Here is a 22,787-nt window from a genome sequence, read left to right as displayed (position 1 = left end):
AGAATTTATAGGGAACTCATACAACTTAACAAAAGGAAGATAAACAATCCAATCAAAAAATGGGCAAAGGACCTAAATAGACACTTTCAAAAGAGGACATTCAGAAAGCCAAGAGACATATGAAAACATGCTCAAAGTCACTAATCATCCAAGAAATGCAAATCAAAACAACAATGAGGTACCATCTCACACCTGTCAGAATGGCTATCATCAACAAATCAACAAACGACAAATGCTGGTGAGGATGCTGAGAAAAGGGAACACTCATGCACTGCTGGTGGGAATGCAGACTGGTGCAGCCACTATGGAAGACAGTATGGAGTTTCCTCAAAAAGTTAAAAATGAAACTCCCATTTGACCCCGTGATCCCACTTCTAGGAATATATCCCAAGGAACCAGAAACACCAATCAGAAAGGATATACGCATCCCTATGTTCATAGCGGCACAATTCACCATAGCTAAGATCTGGAAACAGCCTAAGTGCCCATCAGCAGATGAATGGATTAGAAAACTGTGGTACATCTACACGATGGAATACTATGCTGCTGCAAAAAAAGAAGGAATTCTTACCATTTGCAACGGCATGGATGGAACTGGAGAGCATTATGCTAAGTGAAATAAGCCAGTCAATGAAAGAAAAATACCACATGATCTCACTCATTTATGGATAATTAAGACCATTAAAACTGATGAGCAAAAATAGATTCAGAGGCAGAGCAACATCAAACAGACTGTCAAACTACAGCAGGAAGGCCGGGGAGGGTTGGGGGTGGGTAAGAGATCAACCGAAGGACTTGTATGCATGCATATAAGCATAACCAATGGACACAAGACACTGGGGGGTATGGGAGGCTAGGGGGAAGGTCAAGGGGAGAAAAAAAAAGGAGACATATATAATACTCTTTGTAATACTTTAAGCAATAAAACAATTTAAAAAAAGTCATGATAAAAAACAAAAAAACACACAAAAAAACACACAAAAACCTCATAGTCACAGGGTCTAAAGCAGTGGTCACCAACCTTTTAGACCTCGCGGACCACCGGTGGTTCTCGGACCACTGGTTGGTGACCGCTGGTCTAAGGAGATACTTATGAAAAAATGGAAAGAGGCAGAAATAACAAAAAACAAACAAACCCCAAACATGTGAGTTTTATAGATCTGTGGGTGGACTATGGGGTGCAGTGGGTCAGGAAAGCTACAGAATGATGTGTGAAAACCACCCAAACAGGGCCCTTTATGGAGAGCCAGATGCAGCGGAGCAGAGGAAGAGCGAGGCTGCGTGGCACACACGGACGCCTGGGTTCATTCAGGAAGGCTCTTGGCAGTTTCTAAGGGCATCCTTGTGAACAAGTCAAATAACTTCCCTGGGAGGGAGATAACGTTACTCATGTTGACAGACGAGAGAAACTGAGGCACATAGAATCGAGTTAATTGCTCAGCGCACCACAGCCAGTGAGTAGCAAAGTGAACGTTCAAAGCCAGGGCTCTCTGACCTCACCTTTACCTGGCCTCTTGGTGCCCGTGATTCTGCTCTGCCATGCCTGTTTCAAAGGGCTCGTCTCAGAGCAAAGCATGATAACAAAGAACTGGGCCTCCACTCAGGGATCCCAGTTGATGGAGTGACTTGACACTCCTTCGGCACACCTGCGGCTCAGGTGGGGATCGGATGCTGCACCTGTTGCTGCTGGCAGCCGAGATTCGGGGGTGTGATGACCTGCCCAAGACCGCCCAGCTAACAAGCAGTGGACTTGCAACTCAAACCAGTCTTTTCACTCCGACCGATTCGTCTCACTAATCATCGCCTCCTCATCATGGAGGGAATAACACGAGTTACCGTCTCGTGGGGATTCGCAATGCGCCCAATACTGCACAGGCAGGGGCTTTACTGCTCCCCCTGCTTCCTGCGGTGGCTGCCCGGGCAAGAAGCAGAGAGGTGGCAGGGTGAGGGACAAGGATGTCCTCAAAGAGAAATATTACATCAGTAAGACCTTGAAAGCCCCCAGTCCAATGAGGTTCTCTTCTCCAGTGACTTCAGGTTTCCCCCTAGTTTTCCTCCCCTCACCCCACACCAACCAGGACTGACTGAGGCCCGGCCCTGGGAGTCGGGTTTCTCATGGGCTGGCCTTGACAAATCAGCATGCCTGCGGCCTGTGCGGCGAGCACTGACGCCCAGTACAAAGGACCCAGTGAGCTTCCGGCACTGTCCGTTCCTGTCCCTCCTCCAGGCTTTGTACCCTGTGCCCACCGCGCTTTGTGTTCCCTGTGCTCCTGGTGGGCTTGGCATCGGGCAGCCCTGGGTGGGTGGGTTTGGGGTGGGGGCCGGGTGGCCCGTTTGAAAGAGTGGGTCAGACCAGCCGCCCTGCTGAGGAACCGGGAGCATCCCAATGAGGGTTGAATAACAGGACTGGGCGGGAGGGAGGGCTGCTCGGTCCCTGATCTTCCTCTCCCTTCCTCTCCGTCTCCGTGTGGGAGAATGGGGAGTCCAGGAACTGGGAGCCTTCAGTGTCGGAGGCCGGAATAACCGGGGACGACGCCTGCCAGACTCCGGTTTCTTTCCTGCTCCCGTAGGGAAGTGGGCTCTGAGAGGAAGAGGAAGGGTCACAGGACAGGTTTACTTGCTGCTCCCGAGGGCTTTATAGCTTCCTGTGCCCCCCAGGCCCTGGGGCTGGAACAGCTGTTCTGTGGTCATGGGCGGGGGGGGGGGGGGGGGCAGGGGGGAGGGAAGGTTGCATGAGGGCCACCGGACCTGCTTGAAAGCTGAGTCCTCCTTGCTCCCCGCCAGGCAGCCAGGGCGGGAGCTTTTCTAAATCCTGGGTGATCAGCTGCCAGCACGGATTCGGGGGCTCCCCTCACCTCTCACTCACTCCCGGCAAACACAGACACATCGGCCAGACTCGGGACATTTCGTTCTCTCTTTGGCTACCGTGCCCCGTGACGCAGGCAAGATTTCCGGGGGAGGCGATGCCCACAGAGGGACACTCCCAGAGTCTCAGTAATTAAAAGACTCTGGCTATTGGTCCAGGCCACTCCTTTGTAGTTTATTCCACCTCTGCCCACAGATGCCTTTGGGGGCAGGGCTTTCCATTTAGTAAGTGCAGAGAAGCGGAGGCCACGGAGCCAGTCACAGCTGCTCCCCGAGCTTCGGAAGGGGGGAGTCACCTCCGCATGCTCCATGTCCCCATGGTGGCTTTGGTCAGGTGCGGTCTCCCCTCGCTTCTCACCTGCAGGCCTGGGTCATCCTGAGCCAGGCAGGAGGGTTTGGAGGAGCCTCTGGCCCTTGGGAGTCACCCTCTAGTCTCCACAGTGAGCCAGGCTGCCTCTACCTCTGTACCCAGACGTGGACACTGGGCACCTGTCTCATTCCCGCTTCCAGGAGGTATGCCAAGGAGAGCATAAGCCCAACCCTCCCCACCGGGGAAACCCCATTTTATCTCTGGTAAATGGGATGTCTCCTTCTGGGGCATGTGAGGGACCTGCTCATGGAAATGCCTGCACAGTGGGTGCTTGGCACCTGGGAACTGTCAGTGTGTGTTGTCATAAGGCAGATTTCACTGCCCGGTGAGTCCCCGTCTTGTTACTGTGCCTCGGGGCCTTGGGACTTAGTTCTGAACTTGCTTTTGTCAATCTCTCTTTTTGTCTTCTCCCACCCCTCCCCCCACTCGCACATAGATATGGAGGGTGGGCTAGTCCCCACTGTCTGCGCTTGGCTTGCTTTCCCAGTGTCCTCTGACCCTGGCTCCTGGTCATGGTCTTCAGCTCACTGTCCTCTCCTGTGACCCCCTTTGGCTAATGCTGACTCCTGAGTGTCTGCTGTGAGTTCCCTGAAGCTGAGGCTTGCTGCCCAGGAGGACTATCTCCAGGACCTAGACAGCTGGGTCTGTCTTCCTCTTCAGTCTCTCATACCTCCACCCTCACCCCTTCCCCCGGGTGTCCCTAGACATCACAGTATCTGAAGGGAGGCTTTTTAGAATTAGCAAAGATCCAGAAGTGATAGGGATCTGTAGAACATTTAGAGCAAGATACGTTCTGTGTTCACCAGAAGTACACATCATTACCTAAAGAGTGCCCTGTAAAGCAAGTAATTGTTTTTAAAACTCAGCCGTATTTCAGCCCAAATAATAGGATTAAGGATAACAATCATTAAACATGATTGCTAACCCATTTGAGCTTCAGAATGATCTGAGGAGACTTGAAAAATAAAGACATCTGGGCCAGACGTGGTGAGTCAGTTTCTGGAGTGGGCCCAGGCCTCTGTCTGTGTAGGGAGCACCACCGTTCAGAGGAGAAGCACCATTCAGAGGAGAAGCACCACCATTCAAAAGAGAAGCAGCACCGTTCAGAGGAGAAGCACCACCATTCAAAAGAGAAGCACCACCGTTGAGAGGAGAAGCAGCACCGTTCAGAGGAGAAGCACCACTGTTCAGGGATAAGCACTTCAGATGGCATTTGGTCAAGGTGTGCCAGATCCCTGTCTGGATTTCCACAGTGCCCTGCTCTGAGGGCAGTGCTGGATGAATATAACCACACATGGCTCCGTTCTCAGTGGGAGGAGGGGAGTGGAAGAGTTGTGCTCTACTTCCTGGGAGAATCACCAAGCAGTGCCCTCGCTTTCCTCCCATTGCAGCCGAGTGGGCAGCTAACAGGCATCTTTCCCGCCATCTGCCAGCTCGGTCCACCTTGCTGACTATTTCCAGGGCAACGCACAAGCAGCTTAGGGGTTAGCAATGCTTCTTTACATGCTTTGTTTAACAAGAAACAGTCTGGCCCTGCCAGGAGGTCACCGTTTGATTCCCGGTCAGATCACATGCCCGGGTTGCAGGCTCGATCCCCAGGAGGGGGCATGCAGGAGGCAGCTAATCAATGTTTCTCATCATTGTTGTTTCTATCTCTCTACCCCTCTCCCTTCCTCTCTCTAAAATCAATAAAAATCTATTTTAACAAACAGTCTGTTCGCGTGTGTAGCACATTCCATCAGCGATGATTTCCTTACGACCTCAGGGTTGTGAGCTGATTATGAAAGATGCAGCTGTGAGGACCACTCAGGTCCTTTTAGGTGTGTCTGGAGGAGGCGGGTTCGCTGGGAGGGACCCAGTGAACATAAGCCCAACCCTCCCCAGCGGGGAAACCCCATTTTATCCCTTCTCCAGCAGGGGGGAACCTCTTCAGAGGGGTCTGTGGAACCCCGGGTCCCCTGCACTCAGGGAGCAGGTGATGCAGTGCTTGGCACAGATTTTCAGAATGGAAATGGGGAGAGGATAGAATATAGGTGAAATGAAAGGGGAGAAAAGAACCCTGCCTGAGTCTTTCTACTCTCCTATGGAAGCCATTTCCTCAAGGTTGTGAGGATTGAAAGAGATCACGAACATTCAGGACCAAGCACCATGCCTGGCAAGTGTGCAGGAGCTTGCTGGCCTAGGCCTCTTCCTCCAGGTCCGGGTGCATGTGTGGACAGGGCCGGCGTAGCCACAGCTCGCCCCTGAGGCCTCAGAGGAACCGCTCTTGGGCGGGGCCCTGGGTGATTGGGAGGCAGAAGCAGATACCCTGGCTCATCGTGCCCACGATGTCCCCTCTCTTCTTTCTGCCCAGGCATCGTTTGAAGTGTCGGTGGAGGCCCGGAGCTGCCCAGGCAAACACACGGAGCACACGTTCACCCTGCGGCCCGTGGGGTTCCGGGACAGCCTGGAGGTGGGGGTCACCTACAACTGCAGGTGCGGCTGCAGCGCGGGGCAGGAGCCGGACAGCCCCCGATGCAGCGGGAATGGGACCTACGTCTGCGGGCTGTGTGAGTGCAACCCCAGCTACCTGGGCAGCAAGTGTGAGTGCCAGGAAGGGGAGAACCCAAGCGGGCACCAGAACCTGTGCCGCGAGGCGGAGGGCAAGCCGCTGTGCAGCGGGCGCGGGCAGTGCAGCTGCAGCCAGTGCTCCTGCTTCGAGAGCGAGTTCGGGAAGATCTACGGGCCTTTCTGCGAGTGCGACAACTTCTCCTGTGCCAGGAACAGAGGCGTCCTCTGCTCAGGTAGGCCCCCCGGCAAGCACCTTTGCTCTGAGCCAGGCCCGGCCCCAGGTGCTCTGGGGACATCCCCCAAAGCCTGGCTTTACCTTACTACCCCTGTCCTCCTGGGAGGCAACAGGGCAAGCCTTGCCCACCACCAGGCCGGGGGGTGGGGACCAGCGTGTCAAATACAAAAGCAGGAGAAGGCGCCGCCACGTGACGTGGACTCTCGGCGTTGGAGGCATTTGTCATGGCTCACCCAGGACTTGCCTGCACAGCATTCCTGGCAGGTAGACGTACCGCCTCTTCTTGATTGCCTCCTGGGACAGGGAGCTCACTGCGGCTGGTGGTGGTTATTCCTGTGTTGGTTGTCGCATTCATCTCTGATTGCCGCTTTAACAAGTTTCCAGTAACTTAGTGGCTGAAGACAACACAGGTTTATTCTGTTACAGTTCCGGAAGTCAGAAGTCTGAGATGGGTGCTACTTGACTGCAGTCCAGGTGTCGGCAGGGCTGTGTTCCTCCTAACGGCCCTGGGGGAGAATCCACTCCCGGCCTTTCCTGGTTTCTAGGAGCCACCAGCATCCCTGGGCCTGTAGCACCTGCAGATGCCTCATCTCTCTGACGCTCCTGCCTCCCCACTAAAAGGGTCACCCAGGAAAGCCTCCCACCAGATCCCTGACTGAATCGTAGCTGCGAAGCCCCTTTTACCACATCAGGTCACACAGACGCAGCTCCGGGGTTGAGGCCGTGGACATCTGGGGGGGCCATGTTCTGCCTCCCACAGGCACAGTTTGAAAGTTTCTTATATTGAACAAAAAATTGTTCCTCAGTTACTTTCCCCCAATGGTTTGCATTCTAGATCCTCTCTCCATATGAGAGCCTGTCAAACATCTGGAGTGTCTTTATGTTTCTCTGCCCTTCTCCAGACGCGAGCGCGGTATTTGTCCTTCTGCGTAACGGGCTCAGCCCAGGGCTTAGCAGGACGTTTGCTTCCTGTGGTCTGCCCAGGCCACTTCCATCCGCACATCCTAGCGATACCTTCACTTTCCTGTTCAACAGTCACATTATACTGTTGAGCTTGTTTTTAACTTTACTACCAACATTTGAAGCTTTTACACTTTTTTTGAAGTACAACCCAGCCAGGTTTTCATTGTGTCATGTTTGAGCACTTGGGTTTTTAAATCTGGGCCTAGGACTTTACATGGATTCCATTGAGGTTACAGTTGGGCAGCTCCCATTCTGGGAGTTGTATGCCGATGAGATAGTGTAAGAACATGTCTCCGAAGGGCCATTGCATCCTGCACAAGGCCACTGCAAATGGAGGCAGCAGAACAGTTGTAGGTGAGACTGTAGTGTCTTCTGCTGTGGGTCCTGGTGTGGATTCCGTGTGTATTCTATTGTTTCCAGGATTCCTTCCTTGAGAATGGCCTTCCGGTTGGGAAGTGTTGCTTTGGGAGGAACTTAGAGGGCAGCAGGGAAGATAAAGCACAGATATGTGAAGCCGATCACAACATGTAAATGAGCTGTCCCTGTGAGTGGAAGAAGCAAGTGCTGAGGGCTGCACAGTTGCGGGTCAGCAAGTGGGACCTCCCAGGGCTGACCACACCGTGAGACACGCATGAGTGCACCCCTGGGTCCCGTGGGACCAACGTGTTCAAAAGTTAGAGTTGCTCCAGAAAGTGCAGGACACCGGAATGCCACAGAGGTGATAGGATTTGATGTGCTGAACATGCAACAGGGCCCACTCTTCCCTGTCCAGGGATGATGGATTGGATTAGCTGGCTGGATTCGGCAGGGTTAGCAGAAAACATGCTTAGGATCAGGCAGATCTGGCTCTGATTCTAATAACACCACATGCTGCTGGGTCACGTGGGCACAGAGTTGTTCTGAGCAACAGGAGAATGTAGAGGAAGCACCTAGCTCATTGCCTGGCACAAAAGGAGGGTTCGCTGACCCCCTTGAGAGTCAGTGCCACACAGCGCTGGGAGCCACAGCTGCTGCTGTGGCGGGGGAGGGGCGGCTTCCCCCCTCACCACCCCCTAACCCCCCCCCCCCCCCCCCCCCGCCACGCGTCCCCCTGTAAATCTCTGGCTTGCCTAAGAGTCCCAGCAGGGCTGGAGTCCCAGCGGTGGGATAGAGTTCCAGTCCCTGAGCAGCTACCGTAAAAGCTCCAGGGAGCCTGGCAGTGTCTGCAGTTGGCTTTCAGCAGTGTTTGTTTTGTTTTTAAACATTTTAGCAAATATTTTCACAGAACTGTCACTCCTTTCCCCTCAGGAGCCAGAAATCATCCTCTGATAGGTCCTCATCCAGAGGCTGCCGGGCAGCCAGGGCTTCCACGTCAGCGACAGGCACGCTCCGTCCCCACAGCTCACCCGCCTGCTGCGCGGGTTGTCCTGGACTCAGCTCTGCTGTCTCTAACGCGGCCAGCACCCCTCGTTTCTGCATTGTTTTGAGAACTGAAGAAGGCATAGACACAGGGCCTGGCCTGGGCTTGGCAGGAAACGGCCCAGGCGCAGAGAGGCCTCCTCTCGGTCTCAGATGTTAGGGTCCTGTGATGGGCCCCGGTGCTGGGAGTGGGCCCCGAGCCTGGAGGTGAAGGGCAGGTGCTGGATGAGGTGTGCGTGGCCTCAGTAGTAAGAACTTGTTACTTTGGAAACGGGAGTTGTCTTGTCTGTAGCTGAGTGGAAGTGCAGCTCTTTTGCTCCCCCACCAGAACGCACAGTTCCGAGTTGGTCTTGCCCTTCAGTCTGCCAGCCCGGTGCTCTCCCTACTCCCCTCCCTCCATGCAGTCCTGCGGTGGAGACACGAAGGTTCGGGAAGCCTTTGAGGGTCCCACATGCACGATGCTTCAAGTCACTAGCTCCCGGGATTGCTGACATGTGGTGTCTTTTCCCCCACACTGGGAGCGCCATGCATATTCTTAAAGAAAACTGAAAAATACCAGGAAGTTCTGTGCCGTCTGTCTCCTTGGTGACGGGACTGATTGGGCCACCTGGTGAGCCAGATAAGGAATGTCTCACCGTCACTGGTGCGCATGTGTACGCAGTCAAGAGCATGACTATCTAGGTGGAGGGCCCTGCTGGGGTCTGGAATGTTCTGAAGAAGAGAAAGAAAGATATCCATAATTCCATCACTCATGCTTTAAGACTTAGTATTTTTCCTTCTAAACTTTTTTTGAAGTTTGTGTGCGTCTGTGTACAGTTTCGTGTCTTGATCCCTCGCCCCCTCCCCCATACTATTATATCCTAAGAAGCACTGAAGTTCAGTTATTTTACTCCATCGTTGACCAGGCCATTTTGACGCTTTCCATCGCATCCCCGGTGAGCCTCCTTTCCAAACCCTTCACTTTAAAGCAACAACGGGTCGAAACATAAAGCTTTCCAAGTCCTCCTGGGGAAAGCAGTTTCTGGAATGAGGTCACTGTTGTTTTGATTATTGAGGAAGGACTTGGAAGGAGCCAGCTCCGGGCAGGACTTCATAACACGCCCAGGCAGCAGCTCCTTGAGCATCCATGCAGCTCCCAGCTCTCCGTTCCTTCGTTGTCTCTCAAACTCAACAGAAGGTGGCCGTGAGCGGGTGTGGGAGGGTCTCCATTTCTCGGTTCCTTTGCATCCGTGGCCAAGGGCTTGGAGCCCCACTCTGGGGTTGTGCGTGTTGGTTTTGAGCTGCTGCTCCATGTGGTGTTTTTGTGGGAAAGCCTGTTTCCCAATAACCATTCTGGTCTTAAAGATGCTGACTCAGAGACTCCTGGGCAGCTGACATCAGCGTTCTCTCAGTCTTCCTCAGCCCTGGGCCCTGCGGCCCGTCCGGCAAGGGGACTGTGGTTGTGGTTTGTCTTCAGATGGAGATGGAGGTAGAGCCAGGGCCAGAACTGCTGGGACAGCTCCTTCCACTTCTCTCTGGTCTTTCCGTCTATGAGAGGCTTAGAGTCCGTCCCCCCAGCTCCCCCACCCAGAGCCAGGACCGAGGGGGAAATGCAAGCAGTTACAGGTTTGTAGGAGGTTACACGCCATATAAGTTAGCGGTGCGGCAGATCAAACTAAGGTCTGGAAGCAATTGGACAGCCATGCTGTTGCTCTGTGACACACTGTCCCGGGAACGCGTGGGCAGTCAGGGCTGGTGTGTCTCCCTGTGGTTTCTGGAGGCAGCAGAACTCGGAGAAGGGAAGGGTTCTGCCCACAGACGAACCTGTATGTGCAGAGCGAGCTCCAGGGGCCATCGGGAGGGCTTCTGTCCTCTTGAGCCTCGTAAAGTGTTGCTAGTAGAATATGGGAAGCTGTTTTTATTGCAATAAAATATTATTGCTCACACTTTGTTGCTCTTTGCTGGTTTCTGCACCCAAACAGTGCATTTCCTGGGATTCAAGTTACTCCTTTATGGAACTGTTTGAGCCTCTGTACTTAAAATGACCGCACTGGGGTATAGCCTCCTTCTTGGGGTTCACATATTGAGAGAATTTAAAACAATTCAGATATAGGATTCCTAACAGCACCCTTTTGGTCATGTGACTGTGAGGTCCCCAAAGTAATCTAAGTAAATTCTCATATATTTTACTGCATCTAACAGGCTATTTGGGCAGTTTATCCAGTATAGAGATATGTTATATAGGTAATATCCTTTCATTTGTGACAGGTCAGGAGGCATCTGCAGTTCTCTCCCAAACATTAAAAAAAAAAGGAGAACTACACAGCGACACTAGTGCTGTCAGTCCTAGCGGCAGTGCCGGCACCTAAGCATAAGCTCCGGGCCAGGGCGATGGTTTCCCGAAGGCTCACAAGGCTCTGCTCTGCGAACCCTCCCCAGTTAAAAGAGCCTCTGGCACTGTGGCCTGGTTCTGGACTTACTGATTCTTGCCAATGAAACACTTTCTGTGGCCACAGTTATCCAGATATGTTTATAAAAGAACTTCTCACCATATTTGTACTGTTTTCTTCAGAAAGGCAATTTTCGCAGCCCAGTGGCCATTGCCGAGGCTATGGGCACAGATTCCACCTCTGTCACTTCATGGCAAAGTGCATGTTTTGTAAATGACTTGTCACAGGACCGTCTCCGGTGTGGCTCCCTGGCAGAGGACTCCCCAAGTACTTTTTTTTTAATTATTATTAATATATTTTATTGATTTTTTTACAAAGAGGAAGAGAGAGGGATAGAGATTTAGAAACATCAATGAGAGAGAAACATCGGCCAGCTGCCTCCTGCACACTCCCCACTGGAGATGTGCCTGCAACCAAGGTTCATGCCCTTGACCAGAATCAAACCTGGGACCTTTCAGTCCGCAGACCGATGCTCTATCCACTGAGCCAAACTGGTTAGGGCCCCAAGTACCTTTTGAATGAACCAAGATTGGACATATTTTATTTCCCAGGAAAGGGGCTTCTTGGTGGGATGGCTCCCACTGTGTGCCCCAGGTGGGAGGCCTAGAAAGTTCTTCCCACAAATACTCATCTTTGCTCCGTGTGTTCATGGTTACCAGCTGCTATTTGTAAATATGAGGATGCAAAGGATATGTGTTTTTTTCTAGATAAAGTGCCCCTCTCCCTCAGAGGCATGTGCTACTGTGGGAAGAGCTCAGGAGATTTATCTCAGTGCAGTGGCGGATGCAATGGCGTGAGCGCACTCCGCCTATACAAGCTTCCTCGGCACACCAGGAAGTGGCAGCGCCCGCCTGAGTAAGCCCCCTAGAGCCCCTACATAGTACCCTAACTTTCCTACCATTGGTTGCCCTAAGGATGCTGTAAACTTCTGATTGGTCTGGAATGTTATATATGTCCCTGTACTTAAACAATAAAGTTCAGATCTGCGTCTTGAACCTGATCTCCGGAGTCGGGCATGCTTCGTTAGGACTCCGTCGGCCTCACCCCCACGGGACCCCCTGCCTCATGCTACGCAGCAGGTGTCCTCGCCTGGTGGGGTGTAAATGCTACGTCTCCGCAGAGGCCGAGGGGCTCACATTCATTTTGGAGGACTGAGGATACGGTGGCTCTGAGAGCAGAACATGTGACAGAATTCGTCAGTGACTATGATTATGAGGAATAATATGCCCATTCAAGATATTGCCACCAAAGAGCATTTAACAGAGTGGTTGAGGACCAGGCCATGTTCACATCTGGGCTTGAAGCCTGGCGGTGCCCTTCTGCCTGTGACCTTAGACTCTCCGTGGACCCTCTCTGACAGATGCCCCAGAGGGTCGTCGTGAGCATCAAATAGGGCCCTACTGTGAAACCTCCGGCACACTGCCTCTTCCCCAGGGGTATCGCGTAAAGGCTATTACCTGCCCACTCCCTTCCCGGAAGAACATTTTCTTACACACAGGTGAGCATCAGAGAGATTCATGGCATCAAAACGTGTTGGTTTTGGAAGTTCTCAGTGGGTGTCCCATGGTCAGGAATTCTCTAACGGTAACATCTGTATCCAGACATTGCTCAGGTTCAATTGAAAGTCAAAAAGGACCCGAAATGTAGGCCCCCGTCACATAAGGACACAATGCATCTTTCAGACCAGTCACATAAACCAGGCGAGCTGGGCTGCTTAGATCTGGAGTCGGCTAGCTGCCACAGCTTGTTGTTGGAGAAAGCTCTTTGGAAAACCCGAGTTTAATAAGCATCTGATCTTAGGCAGTGAGGCCACAGACATGGAAACAATGATCTCGCACTGAGGGTCACTCGGTTTTCGGTAGGTTGCTGCTTTCTTCTCAGCCCACAAGAGCTCAGTGAGCAACCCTCATAGGCCAAGCGGTACTGGGTACCGTGGGTGCAGAGTTGGAGTTGCTTGTGGTCTTGAATTAATCTCTCATTTTTTGTGGCCCCTGGAATTTCCCGCTTCTCCCCTCACCATCCAGATTTATATGAGACAGGAAGTGTTGGGAAGCCGCTTTGAGAACCTGCCCTGCTCCGTGCTCCGAACTTAGCTCTGGGGGTGGAGTTTTCTTAACTGCTCTTGCTCACTGCTCAGATCTTGTTTTTAGAAGCATCTTATGCAACAAGTCGCCAGTGATTGTGAAAATGGAGTAATCTGAGCATGGGATCTCACCTCACTGCCCTTCTCTCTCTACTTGGAAAGGGAAGTATGGGTGCAGGAGGACTCTGCATGCCTTTGAACTTCAGGCCTGGTCCTCAAGGTCATGAAGTTTGGCTTGTGAAGGAAATAATGAAATTCCAAAAGCACAGGAAAATCCTAGGAACACATGTGAATGTCATGTATAGATTTGGGTGGTATAAGCTTCTTTTTCTTTCTTTTTTTTTTAATTAATCCTCACTGGAAGATTATCCCCCCCCCCACACACACACTGATTTCTAGAGAAAATGGAAGGGAGGAAGGAGGGGAGAGAGAGAAACATCCACGTGAGAGAGACACGTTGATTGGTTGCCTCCCACTCCCTACTGGGGCTGGGGAACCTGCAACTGAGGTACGTGCCCTTGACCAGGAATCGAACTTGCAACCCTTTGGTCTGTGGGCTGATGCTCTAACCACTGAGAAAACCAGGCCAGGGGTAGCTTTTTGATATTATAGAAGAACATGTTAGAAAAATTTTCATTTTTAGTTAAATTGAAAACATGGGAGACCTCTGTGACTGAAAGAGTTGTTTCTAAAGTCCTTTTGGTTCCATTTCTTGGGTGTTGAGCTGCCACTTTGAATTTGGTCTTGATTTTGGAAACTGTGACATCATTGATTGCAGGCCCCTGCTGCTCAGTGCCTCTGGCCGGGTGGGGCAGGATTGGCTGGAGCCCTGTTTTCCTGCGGGGTTAGTGTCTGTGACTCTCAGAACTCTGACCTAAGAACTCCACCCAGATCCAGCTGCTCCTGGGTGTCTGGAAGTTGCTCTGAGCTAGTCTGACCTGCTGGGAGTTTTGATTCTTCTCTCCAGGGCACCTTTCTGAGCCCTACCTGTTGCCCTTTGACCCACAGGAGGGGGCCTCCTATCACCCCAGCCCACAACCACTACCCCCAAAAGTCTTGATCAAATGACTCCACTGTCCCCAAGCTAAACAATGTACTTCCCAGGTTGCTGTGCTCTTCGACATCACTGTCTGGCTCTTCAGCAGTAGGCGAATGTAATAATACAAGGAGGATCTGTTTTAATACCTCTCTTCTTTCCTGGGAAACAAACTGAGGCTAATTTCATAGTATTTCGCATTCATCGTGAGCAGCACGAATAGTGGGATGATGTGCATCTCATGCCTTTTTTAACACCACCAATCACACCCAGTAGGTCAACTGTGTAATACCTGCTTTGACTGTTCACATCTGGAGAAGCTGAGGCCCAGAATCTAGACTAAAGCTCCTTGTGATTCTTGATTATTGATTCAGACAAGGAGAGCCTTGCAAGTAATAATGACCTAACTTCCACCTGATTTTACTTATTTTGATTAGCTGAGACCCTTCCCAAATATCGGGATTACAAGTTCAGCCGTCCCTGCTACCAGCCAAGCATTTAGCCCACATTTTCCAAGTCTTATCCAATAAATGCTCCTTATTTTGGTCAACATTTTAGGGAACATTTAGTCTCTGTTTTCCTAAGTGGGTGTCTCTGGGTTACATAAGAATATATCAGACACAGTGGGCCAGGCTGAAGGACACACACGGACCATGGGCCATAGGTCCCCGGCCTATGATTATTATTTAATGAAAGGTACCGAGTGTTGCTCTGAGTGTTCAGCGGGTGCCTGGCTTTGTTATTGATTATGCGGACCCCACTTTCCTTAAATGAACCTTCGTTGGCCTGTTTTAATTTATAAAACACTCTCGACAGGATGACCTCATTGAGTTGTCCTTACTCTTCCAGGAGATGGATGTGGCTGTTACTGACCTGATCACGTGGGAGGTGGTGGCTGAGGGGATTGGCAGGTTGGCAGCACTCCTCAGTGAGGTTGGCCCAAAGCCTTGACCCAATAAAAGCCCACCTCCGTTAACCCTTGGGGGCTGGGGGCTGGGAGCTGGGGGCTGTCTTCTGGGCGGCTGCTTCCTGCCATCTCATGGCTTGGCCGGACTCCTCAGCCAGGCGTCAGCATGGCCCACTCATGTGACATTCCAAACCAGCCCCATCCTGGAGATCCTGCACCAGGCTCTGAACAGCGGCCAGCTGAGGGTGGAATATGGCAACTGCTCACCAACCACAACAGTGTGATGGTGTTCCAGGTTGAAAATAGAAACCCTCGCATGCATTCATGACTCCTCAGGTGTGATTGGCATTTCCCCAGGAGTGCCTGCCGGGCAGATGGAGCAGGTTTAGCCAAACCCAGTGTCAGTCTGCAGTAGCTCTGTTTCTTTTGGCCGCAGGCCTTCTGTTTCCCTTTCTGACTCAGCATTCTCAGGGTCCTCTGAGGACGATGGTTCGTCCCACTCAGTTGTTTACAGACTTCTTTGAACCCAGAAAGGTGAGGTCATTACAGAACATGGGATTTTTCCATCTTCCCTTCATTACCTTAATCTCCCTGTGATCTGTAGAGTTGGGCTAGAGACCAAGTCCTTCCCTTGCTGCTCTCATGTGAACTGTGGTGGTAATCAGAGGGACTTGGAGGCCAGCAGGCGCATTGAGAAATCAGGTGTAAGACCAGAAGGGCAAAGCTAACCTTTGGGAGGACTCGTGCCTTGGACAGTGGAGTCCACTTTCTAGCCAGTGCCATCATCTCAGAAAGTAATGTTGAGGTTTGGGGAAGCTTGGCTTAAAGCCTTATTTGTTTAGTAGGGGTCCTATTCGGCTGCACAGATACACGTGGCCCAGCAGGTGAAGGCAAAGGCTGAGGGGCTTGTCAGGGAATTGCCTGTTGCGAAGCACTGTTAGTTGACCTTGTCAGGGCTGGTTCGTTGACACTAAGCCAAGGCCCTGAGACTAAGGACGCATCATTGCTCGTATCTCTGAAGTCTTTCACCCCGATCCCTGTGATATCTGAACAATATGCAAGAACTGTAGTGGGAGCAAAGACTCTGACTGTGACCACATCCCCCTAAAGCAGCGGTTCTCAATCTGTGGGTCGCGACCCCTTTGGGGGTCGAACGACCCTTTCACAGGGGTCGCCTAAATACATCCTGCATATCAGATATTTACATTACCATTCATAACAGTAGCAAAATTACAGTTATGAAGTAGCAACGAAAATAATTTTATGGTTGGGGGTCACCACAACATGAGGAACTGTGTTAAAAGGTCGCGGCGTTAGGAAGGTTGAGAACCACTGCCCTAGAGGAAAGAGAAGCCTTGATCCTCTTTTCCTCCTGGTACCTGAAGTCTCTGGGTTTCTTGGACATGGCTTAAGAATTTGAAGTATCTCAAGTGTCACACTTGAGCTCATAAGCATCATTAATACTTCTGTGCCTTTTCTGATTTCCTGCATTTGATGTCTGAGCCCCAATACATCAGGTTTGTCATGATGTTCATAGCTTCCAGCGACCAGCAACCACATTCTGTGTGCCTGACGCCATGCTAGGCATGGGACAAACAAAAATGAAACACTGTCTACTTTGTATGGTGTAGGCCAGTGTTGACGAACCTATGACATGTGTGTCAGAGGTGACATGGCAAACTCATTTTTTTGGTTGATTTTTCTTTGTTAAATGGCATTTAAATATATAAAATAAATATCAGCCGAAACCGGTTTGGCTCAGTGGATAGAGTGTTGGCCTGCGGACTGAAAGGTCCCAGGTTCGATTCCGGTCAAGGGCATGTACCTTGGTTGCGGGCACATCCCCAGTGGGGAGTGTGCAGGAGGCAGCTGGTTGATGTTTCTCTCTCATCGATGTTTCTAACTCTCTATCTCTCTCCTTTCCTCTCTGTAAAAACTCAATAAAATATATTTTTTAAAAAAATAAATAAATAAATATCAAAAATATAAGTCTTTGTTTTACTATGGTTGCAAATATCACAAAATTTCTATATGTGACACGGCACCAGAGTTAAGTTAGGGTTTTTCAAAATGCTGACACGCCGAGCTCAAGAGGTTCGCCATCACTGGTGTAGGCTAATGAGGTGAAGCAAATGAGTAAACAAATAAACACTCTCCCTTTTAACGAAGTCTTCTGATCAGCTATGGAACATGTTCAGGTCTCTTCAATCTTCTTTAAAAATTGTCATTGAATTTATTGGGGTGTCATTAGTTAATAAAATTCAGTCGGCTGCAAGTGTACAGTTCTATAATACATCATCTGTATATTGTATTGTGTGTTCATCAACCAAAGTCATGTCTCTTCCATCACCATTTATCCCCCCTTTACCCTCTTCTACCTCCCCCCACCTCCACCCCTTTCTCTCTGGTAATCACCACACTGTTGTCTGAAATAGAAATTCCAGCCCTTATTCCTACCTGCTCTGTGACTTTGGATAAATTACTTGGCCTCTCTGTGCCTCTATGAAGGCTTTTTTGGGGGAAGGGGGAGATGGTTTCTTTTGCTTAATCCCTTCACCTGGACCACCTTCTTACACCACACACAAGAATAAACTCAAAATGAATTAAAGACTCAAAATATAAGACTCGAAACCAAAGAAGTCCTAGAAAAACACACAGGCAGTAAAGTCTCAGACATTTCTTGTAGCAGTATTTTTTCTGATACGTCTCCTCCGGCAAGGGAAACAAAAGAAATAAATAAACAAATGGGACTACAGGTAAGAAAATGGCCAGGAGTGATTTACTGAGGAGTGATAAAAAGCCAGCCTTGTGGGTGGGTCTGTTGTACATTTTCAACTATACCACACCCCGGGTCACCTTGAACATTTATCCTGTTAGTTGTTTTAATTTTTATCACTTAATCATGACTGGATTATACTGGGGAGACAGTATGTACAGTGGTTAGAAATTTGGGCTCCAGGACCACATACAACTGTGGTTCAAATCCCAGCCCCAATTCCTACCTGCTCTGTGACTTTGGATAAATTACCTGGCCTCTCTGTGCCTCGTTTTTCATAACTGGGAAAATTAGGGTAATAATTATACCACCCCATAGAGTTATTGGGAGGACTAATGAGATAATTCAGGTAAAGTGCTTAAACCTCACATTTCTCTGAGGCACATTGACGGAGGATGTCCCCAATCCTGTAAAATAGACAAGGCACTATCCCTCCTTTATTGGGGAGGAAACTGGCCTACTGCCCAGAGCAGCCGGGAGGGAGCTGAGATAGCGCAGTGGCACCCATTCCAGAAAGGACGTCCCCAGCTGAGCAGCTCCAAGGAGTGTCAGGCGGAGGGACGAGGACAGGACTGAGCTGACAGAGGAGACTTTCTGCAGTGAGTTCAGGGCTGGTGTGTAGCATGAGGGGCGCGGTGCTGCCCGGTGGGAGGAGGTGGCCCTGGTTGGCAGTTTCTCTGGTAACTGGTCCTTGGCCAGTCCCCGCGGTGTTCACAGGCCAAGGAAGCCTGTGGTGACACCACTTGTCAAGAGCGACTTCTCTCTGGCCCCTGGAGGTTTATTTCGTTTCTGCTGAGGTTCCGGGAGCCACACTAAGATCCCGAATGAGGGGCCTGGGGACATGTCCTGTGCATCTCAGGAAGCCCCGTTTTCCCCTCTCTGGGACCAGAGCCAGTGCCTGGAAGGGAAAGATAAAGCAGGGGAAGGGCACATGCCCAGGGACCAGACTTGGTGACCGGGCCTGGCCGAGCAGGGACAGGGACATGCCTGTTATGTAACACGGGCCTGTTGTCAATGAGAACCGGGAAGGACGCTTCCTAGGAGGGAGTTCCCCTTCCGCTGAAGCCCCCCTGGTCGGAGAGGCCCTACCCTTTGCAAGCCTGTGGGTGTGTTTGGCCACAGGGAGGTCAGCCTGCGTCTGGCTTTGGTTCTCCATGGAGATCTGTGTGGGCGCCAGGATGTCAGTGACCGTGAGGCTGCTCTCAGCGGTGTGTCCACAGGCTCAGAGAGGGGGTCCAGACACCCTCCGATGCTGGAGAGGGCCTGGCTGTGGGGGCCGCTCCCAGCTGCCCTGGCTCCGGAGATTCTCTGGGCCCCTGGGTCCCGCAGACCCCTCGACTGGAAGCACATGCAGCTCTGGGTTGTTGGGGAGGTTGTTAGAGAGCTGGCTGCCCGGGAGCTGGGCCCAGGCCTCACCCAGAGTGTGCAGAGCGCAGACAGGTCTGACTCCGGTGACAGGGAAATATCCCAAAGGAGCCAAGGCTTTCCAGACACACCCCTTCTTTTCTTTTCTCTCACGGCTTCCTGTTTGCAGGGCTGGCTCGGGACTGAGAGGTGGGGGAGACTGGGCCCATGGAGGGCTGTGAGTGAAACAGAGGGAGCTCCCACAACCCCCACCCCCGGGGCTGTGAGGAGAGCAGGTTACATGAGGGAGGCAGAAACTGAGAGGAAGCAATGAAAGAGAGGAAGTGATTGCATACCCTGTGTCAGAGGGAGAGGGAGAGGGAGAGGGAGACAGGAACATGAGAAAGGAGAAAGGGAATTCCTTCCTTCCGTTCTCAGAAACTGCTAGTCCTCCCCCTCCCCACCTCCCCACTGTGCCAGCCGGGAAGGGAGGGAAGGGAGGGGACAGGACGGAAGCTGCCCCTGAGGGAGCCACAGTGCATTCCAGAGCTGCATGGGAACTATTTTTGGACCAGCTATGGAGAGAGAGATGGACCTCAGGGTCACACAGCCCTGCCTCGGGCATCTAGCTGTCCCTTCCTGCTGAGGGGAGGTCCGTCCCTCCCTCACGGGCTGCACTGTGCATCCCCCTCTCCCCTCCCCATCCTCTGGCACACCTCCCGGAGCTCCCCAAGCAGGGCCTGGGGCACCCTGCTGTGTCAGCCTTCCCCCCAGGCTCTGGGGCCCCAGGTGTTCTCCCCTGGGACTGGGTGTGGAGTAGGGAACCGATGGGAGCTTTGATCCCGAAAGGCTTTGATCCAAGCTCCCAGAAAGCACTTCCCCTCCAGTCCTCCAAGATCCTCGCCAAGCCTCCCTCCCCTCACTCCCATTATAACAACGATGATGATGATGATGATGATGATGATGGTGGTGGTGATGGTGGTGATGATAGTGATGGTGGTGAGCGCTAGCATTTATTGAGCACTTACTATATGCCAACACCAAGTGCTCTATACAGATTGAGTGGCTTCACTCACACAACATCCCTACCAGGGGGGCATTTTATTCGTCCCATTTTAAAATGAAAAAACCAAGATCCAGGAGTTGAGCATTCTCCCCTGCTGGTAAACAGCAGATCCAGCCGGCCAGCCCAGGCACTCTGCTCCCAGAAGTCCTGCGTTAACCGCTACGCCTACTGCCCCATTTTCTAAGTGTGTCCTTGAATCCCGGCCTTGTTCTTCACCACCCTTCACATGACAGGCTCCCCTTCATTCCCAGCCTCTGCAGGAGCCCCACCCCCTCTTTTTCCTGGAACTGATGGTCCCCAGGAGCATTGTTGGGGGGTGGTTTGGGGGAACTGGCCTCCTCCCTCCCACCCCTGCTTTGCTTCTCGGTGTTCTCTTCAGATCTTTGCTTCACCCCCTAGAAGGCGCCCCCTCCTTTGAGGTTGTACACTACCACTACATGGTCCCCCACCTTTCCCCATCCCTGACCCGTACATTCTACCTCACACTCGCCCCTCTCCCCCAGGTCCCACTGTCCACTGCATTTCCCCGTGGCGAGCTGCCCACCACCTTGGTCTCCCAGCCCCTGGATTGCTCAGCCCCAGTGGCAGTCCCGAAGTTCCAGCTACCACTTCCTGGGCGCCCTCATGTGCCAGATCCTGGGTGAGGGCCTTCACTTCCAATAGTGCCCATACTTCTAACAACATTCCCGCAAGGAAGGCACCGTCCTCACTGACAGATGAGGAAACATCATCACTCAGGTTTAGCAACTTGCCCAGTGTGCATTGCGAATGGTGGGGGACAGGCTTGAACTTGGCTCCAGCCCAGCCCCGTGGCCTTCATGCAGCCGATCGCCATGACCTTGAACCCTACTGCTGGCACTGAGGACTGGAGCATCTCCCTCTGCCACAGCCTCCCCCTTCCGCTCATCCCCCCTTTCTCCTACTGCATCTCTTTGCCGTGATCTCTGGTGTTTGCCACTTGATTTTCTCATTTCCCCCCAAACCGTCTCTCTTCTGAATCTTTTTCTTTAATCAGGAGTATGCTCAGATATAGCCCATCTTCAGTGTCCCCTGCCCTCCCTCCTCCTCCTCACTTCCTTCCCCTGCACAACCAGGTTACTGTGGAGTTGCCTGCTGTCTCCTCCTCACCCCTGCACCCGCTGAATTCCGCCCTCACATCCCCAGTGAGGACGAGGCCAGCAGCTGCCGCAGGACTTGCCCTCCCTGACCTCTACAGTGCCTGGTGCTCGGCGTCCTCTCAGGTCCCCTTTGGCTTCCAGGCACTGGGCCTGCTCCTTCCTGCCAGCAGCTCCTTCCCAGCCTACGTCAAGAGTACCTCTTCCTCTGAGTAGCTGCCTTTCTATTTTATGGAAGAAGGCAAGGGGCTGCGTCCTGGCCTCCAGCCCACACAAGCACTGTTGTGCTGAAGGAAAGCTGTTGAATTCTGTGGCGCTGAAATTCTGCATAAACAGACACATTTACAACTTCCTGTCCATTTAGCTATCAATCATCCTAACAAAGGTAGTACTAATAATAACTTGCACATGGAGCAATTCACAGCTCACTAAGTACTTTCACGTGCCTCTCAATATCCCTATCTATGTGCAATGAAAATATGTTTGTGTCTGCCCAATGTTAAAAAGGCGCCGTTACATTCAACTCACTTTGCCACGGCGTTGGGGGCAGCATCCTAAATGAGCTTTGTTTTGATGTACAGTCAATGCTTAGGTCCTCTGTGTGTTGTTAGGCCCTCTGTGATCATGTGCCCCATCCCCCATTCACTGATTGACAGGGAATTAGTCTCTGGGACAGGGCCAAATGACCCTCGTCATTTTAATGTCATGTGTTCCTACGGTGTTAGGAGAGGCCAAGGGCTCACCAGAAGATGTGGGAAATCTCTGCACATGCCGGTTGAGGGAAAGGCCGGGTGAGGCCCAACTGCACGACCTGAGACGTTTGCATTAGGATAAAAGGTGACCAGACCTACTTAGTTTTTGACACCCTATATGGGTCATGCTTTCTAAAGGAGACTCTTGAGCTTTAAGCCAAGATGGCCAGGGTTTGCCTCTTGTGTGTTTTTCCCAGGAGTTGGTAGAACCTGCTTGGAGTATAATGTTGAGGGGGATTCTGAGGCCCAGCCCAGGCTCCCTGAAAAAGCACCCCTTAATTGGACAGGACTGCCTGCCGTAGGCGTGAAGGAGGACATGGTGGCGTCTTTGAAAGGCAGTGAACTGCCTGACACGCTAAACCCTAGCTATCCAGGGCGTCACTGAGGACGAGCATTCAGGTGGCTTCAGCCATTTCACCAAGCGTGGCGCCGGGGCTTCTTTCCTAATTTTGGCTTGCCGGGACTTTGCTTTGGAAACGGCAAATATTGGAATCCCGAGGCCACGTGGCTGGGGACTTTCTGATGTCCCTCAGTGACTCCCACTTGCTTGCGCACCCCACTGGCGTGGGCTGTGGCTGCGTGCTCTGTCCACTCTCCAGGTTCTCTGCGCATGGTTCTTTCTTACCGCGCCTGCGCTGTGCTCAGGTGTCGTGGGGGCTCCCAGGAAGAGCTCACGTCTCTGTGGTGAGTCCTGTCCCTCTCCCCGGCCACTCCACTCATCGTCAGCTCCCACTCTGTCCCGCCCATGACTCCCGACTCTACTTCAACCCGTAATGGAAAATTACTCCCGACTGCTGGGGCACGCTCACCTGCCCTGGCTGTGGACTGGGTTTGGGGGCTCTCGGCCTGCATGGCACTGCTGTACCCAAAGCAGCTGGGTTTACCTGCCGCTCAGCCG

The 22,787-nt window shown here is 52.0% G+C and overlaps 1 protein-coding gene across 1 annotated transcript in view; it reads left to right on the top strand.

The window, feature by feature from the left end:
* The window catches only part of ITGB5 (integrin subunit beta 5), a 112,950-nt gene that overhangs the window by 76,402 nt on the left and 13,761 nt on the right, over positions 1-22,787 (top strand). Inside the window, exon 10 of the mRNA XM_036348022.1 lies at positions 5,589-6,018. Within this exon, the coding sequence (XP_036203915.1) occupies positions 5,589-6,018 (430 nt within the window). The remainder of the gene's footprint in view (positions 1-5,588; positions 6,019-22,787) is intronic.

This window comes from Myotis myotis, unplaced genomic scaffold, assembly GCF_014108235.1.
Source record: "Myotis myotis isolate mMyoMyo1 unplaced genomic scaffold, mMyoMyo1.p scaffold_m19_p_2, whole genome shotgun sequence".
Taxonomy (NCBI): domain Eukaryota; kingdom Metazoa; phylum Chordata; class Mammalia; order Chiroptera; family Vespertilionidae; genus Myotis; species Myotis myotis.
The sequence above is the reverse complement of the archived record's forward strand: the minus strand, read 5'-3'. Positions and strand labels throughout refer to the sequence as shown.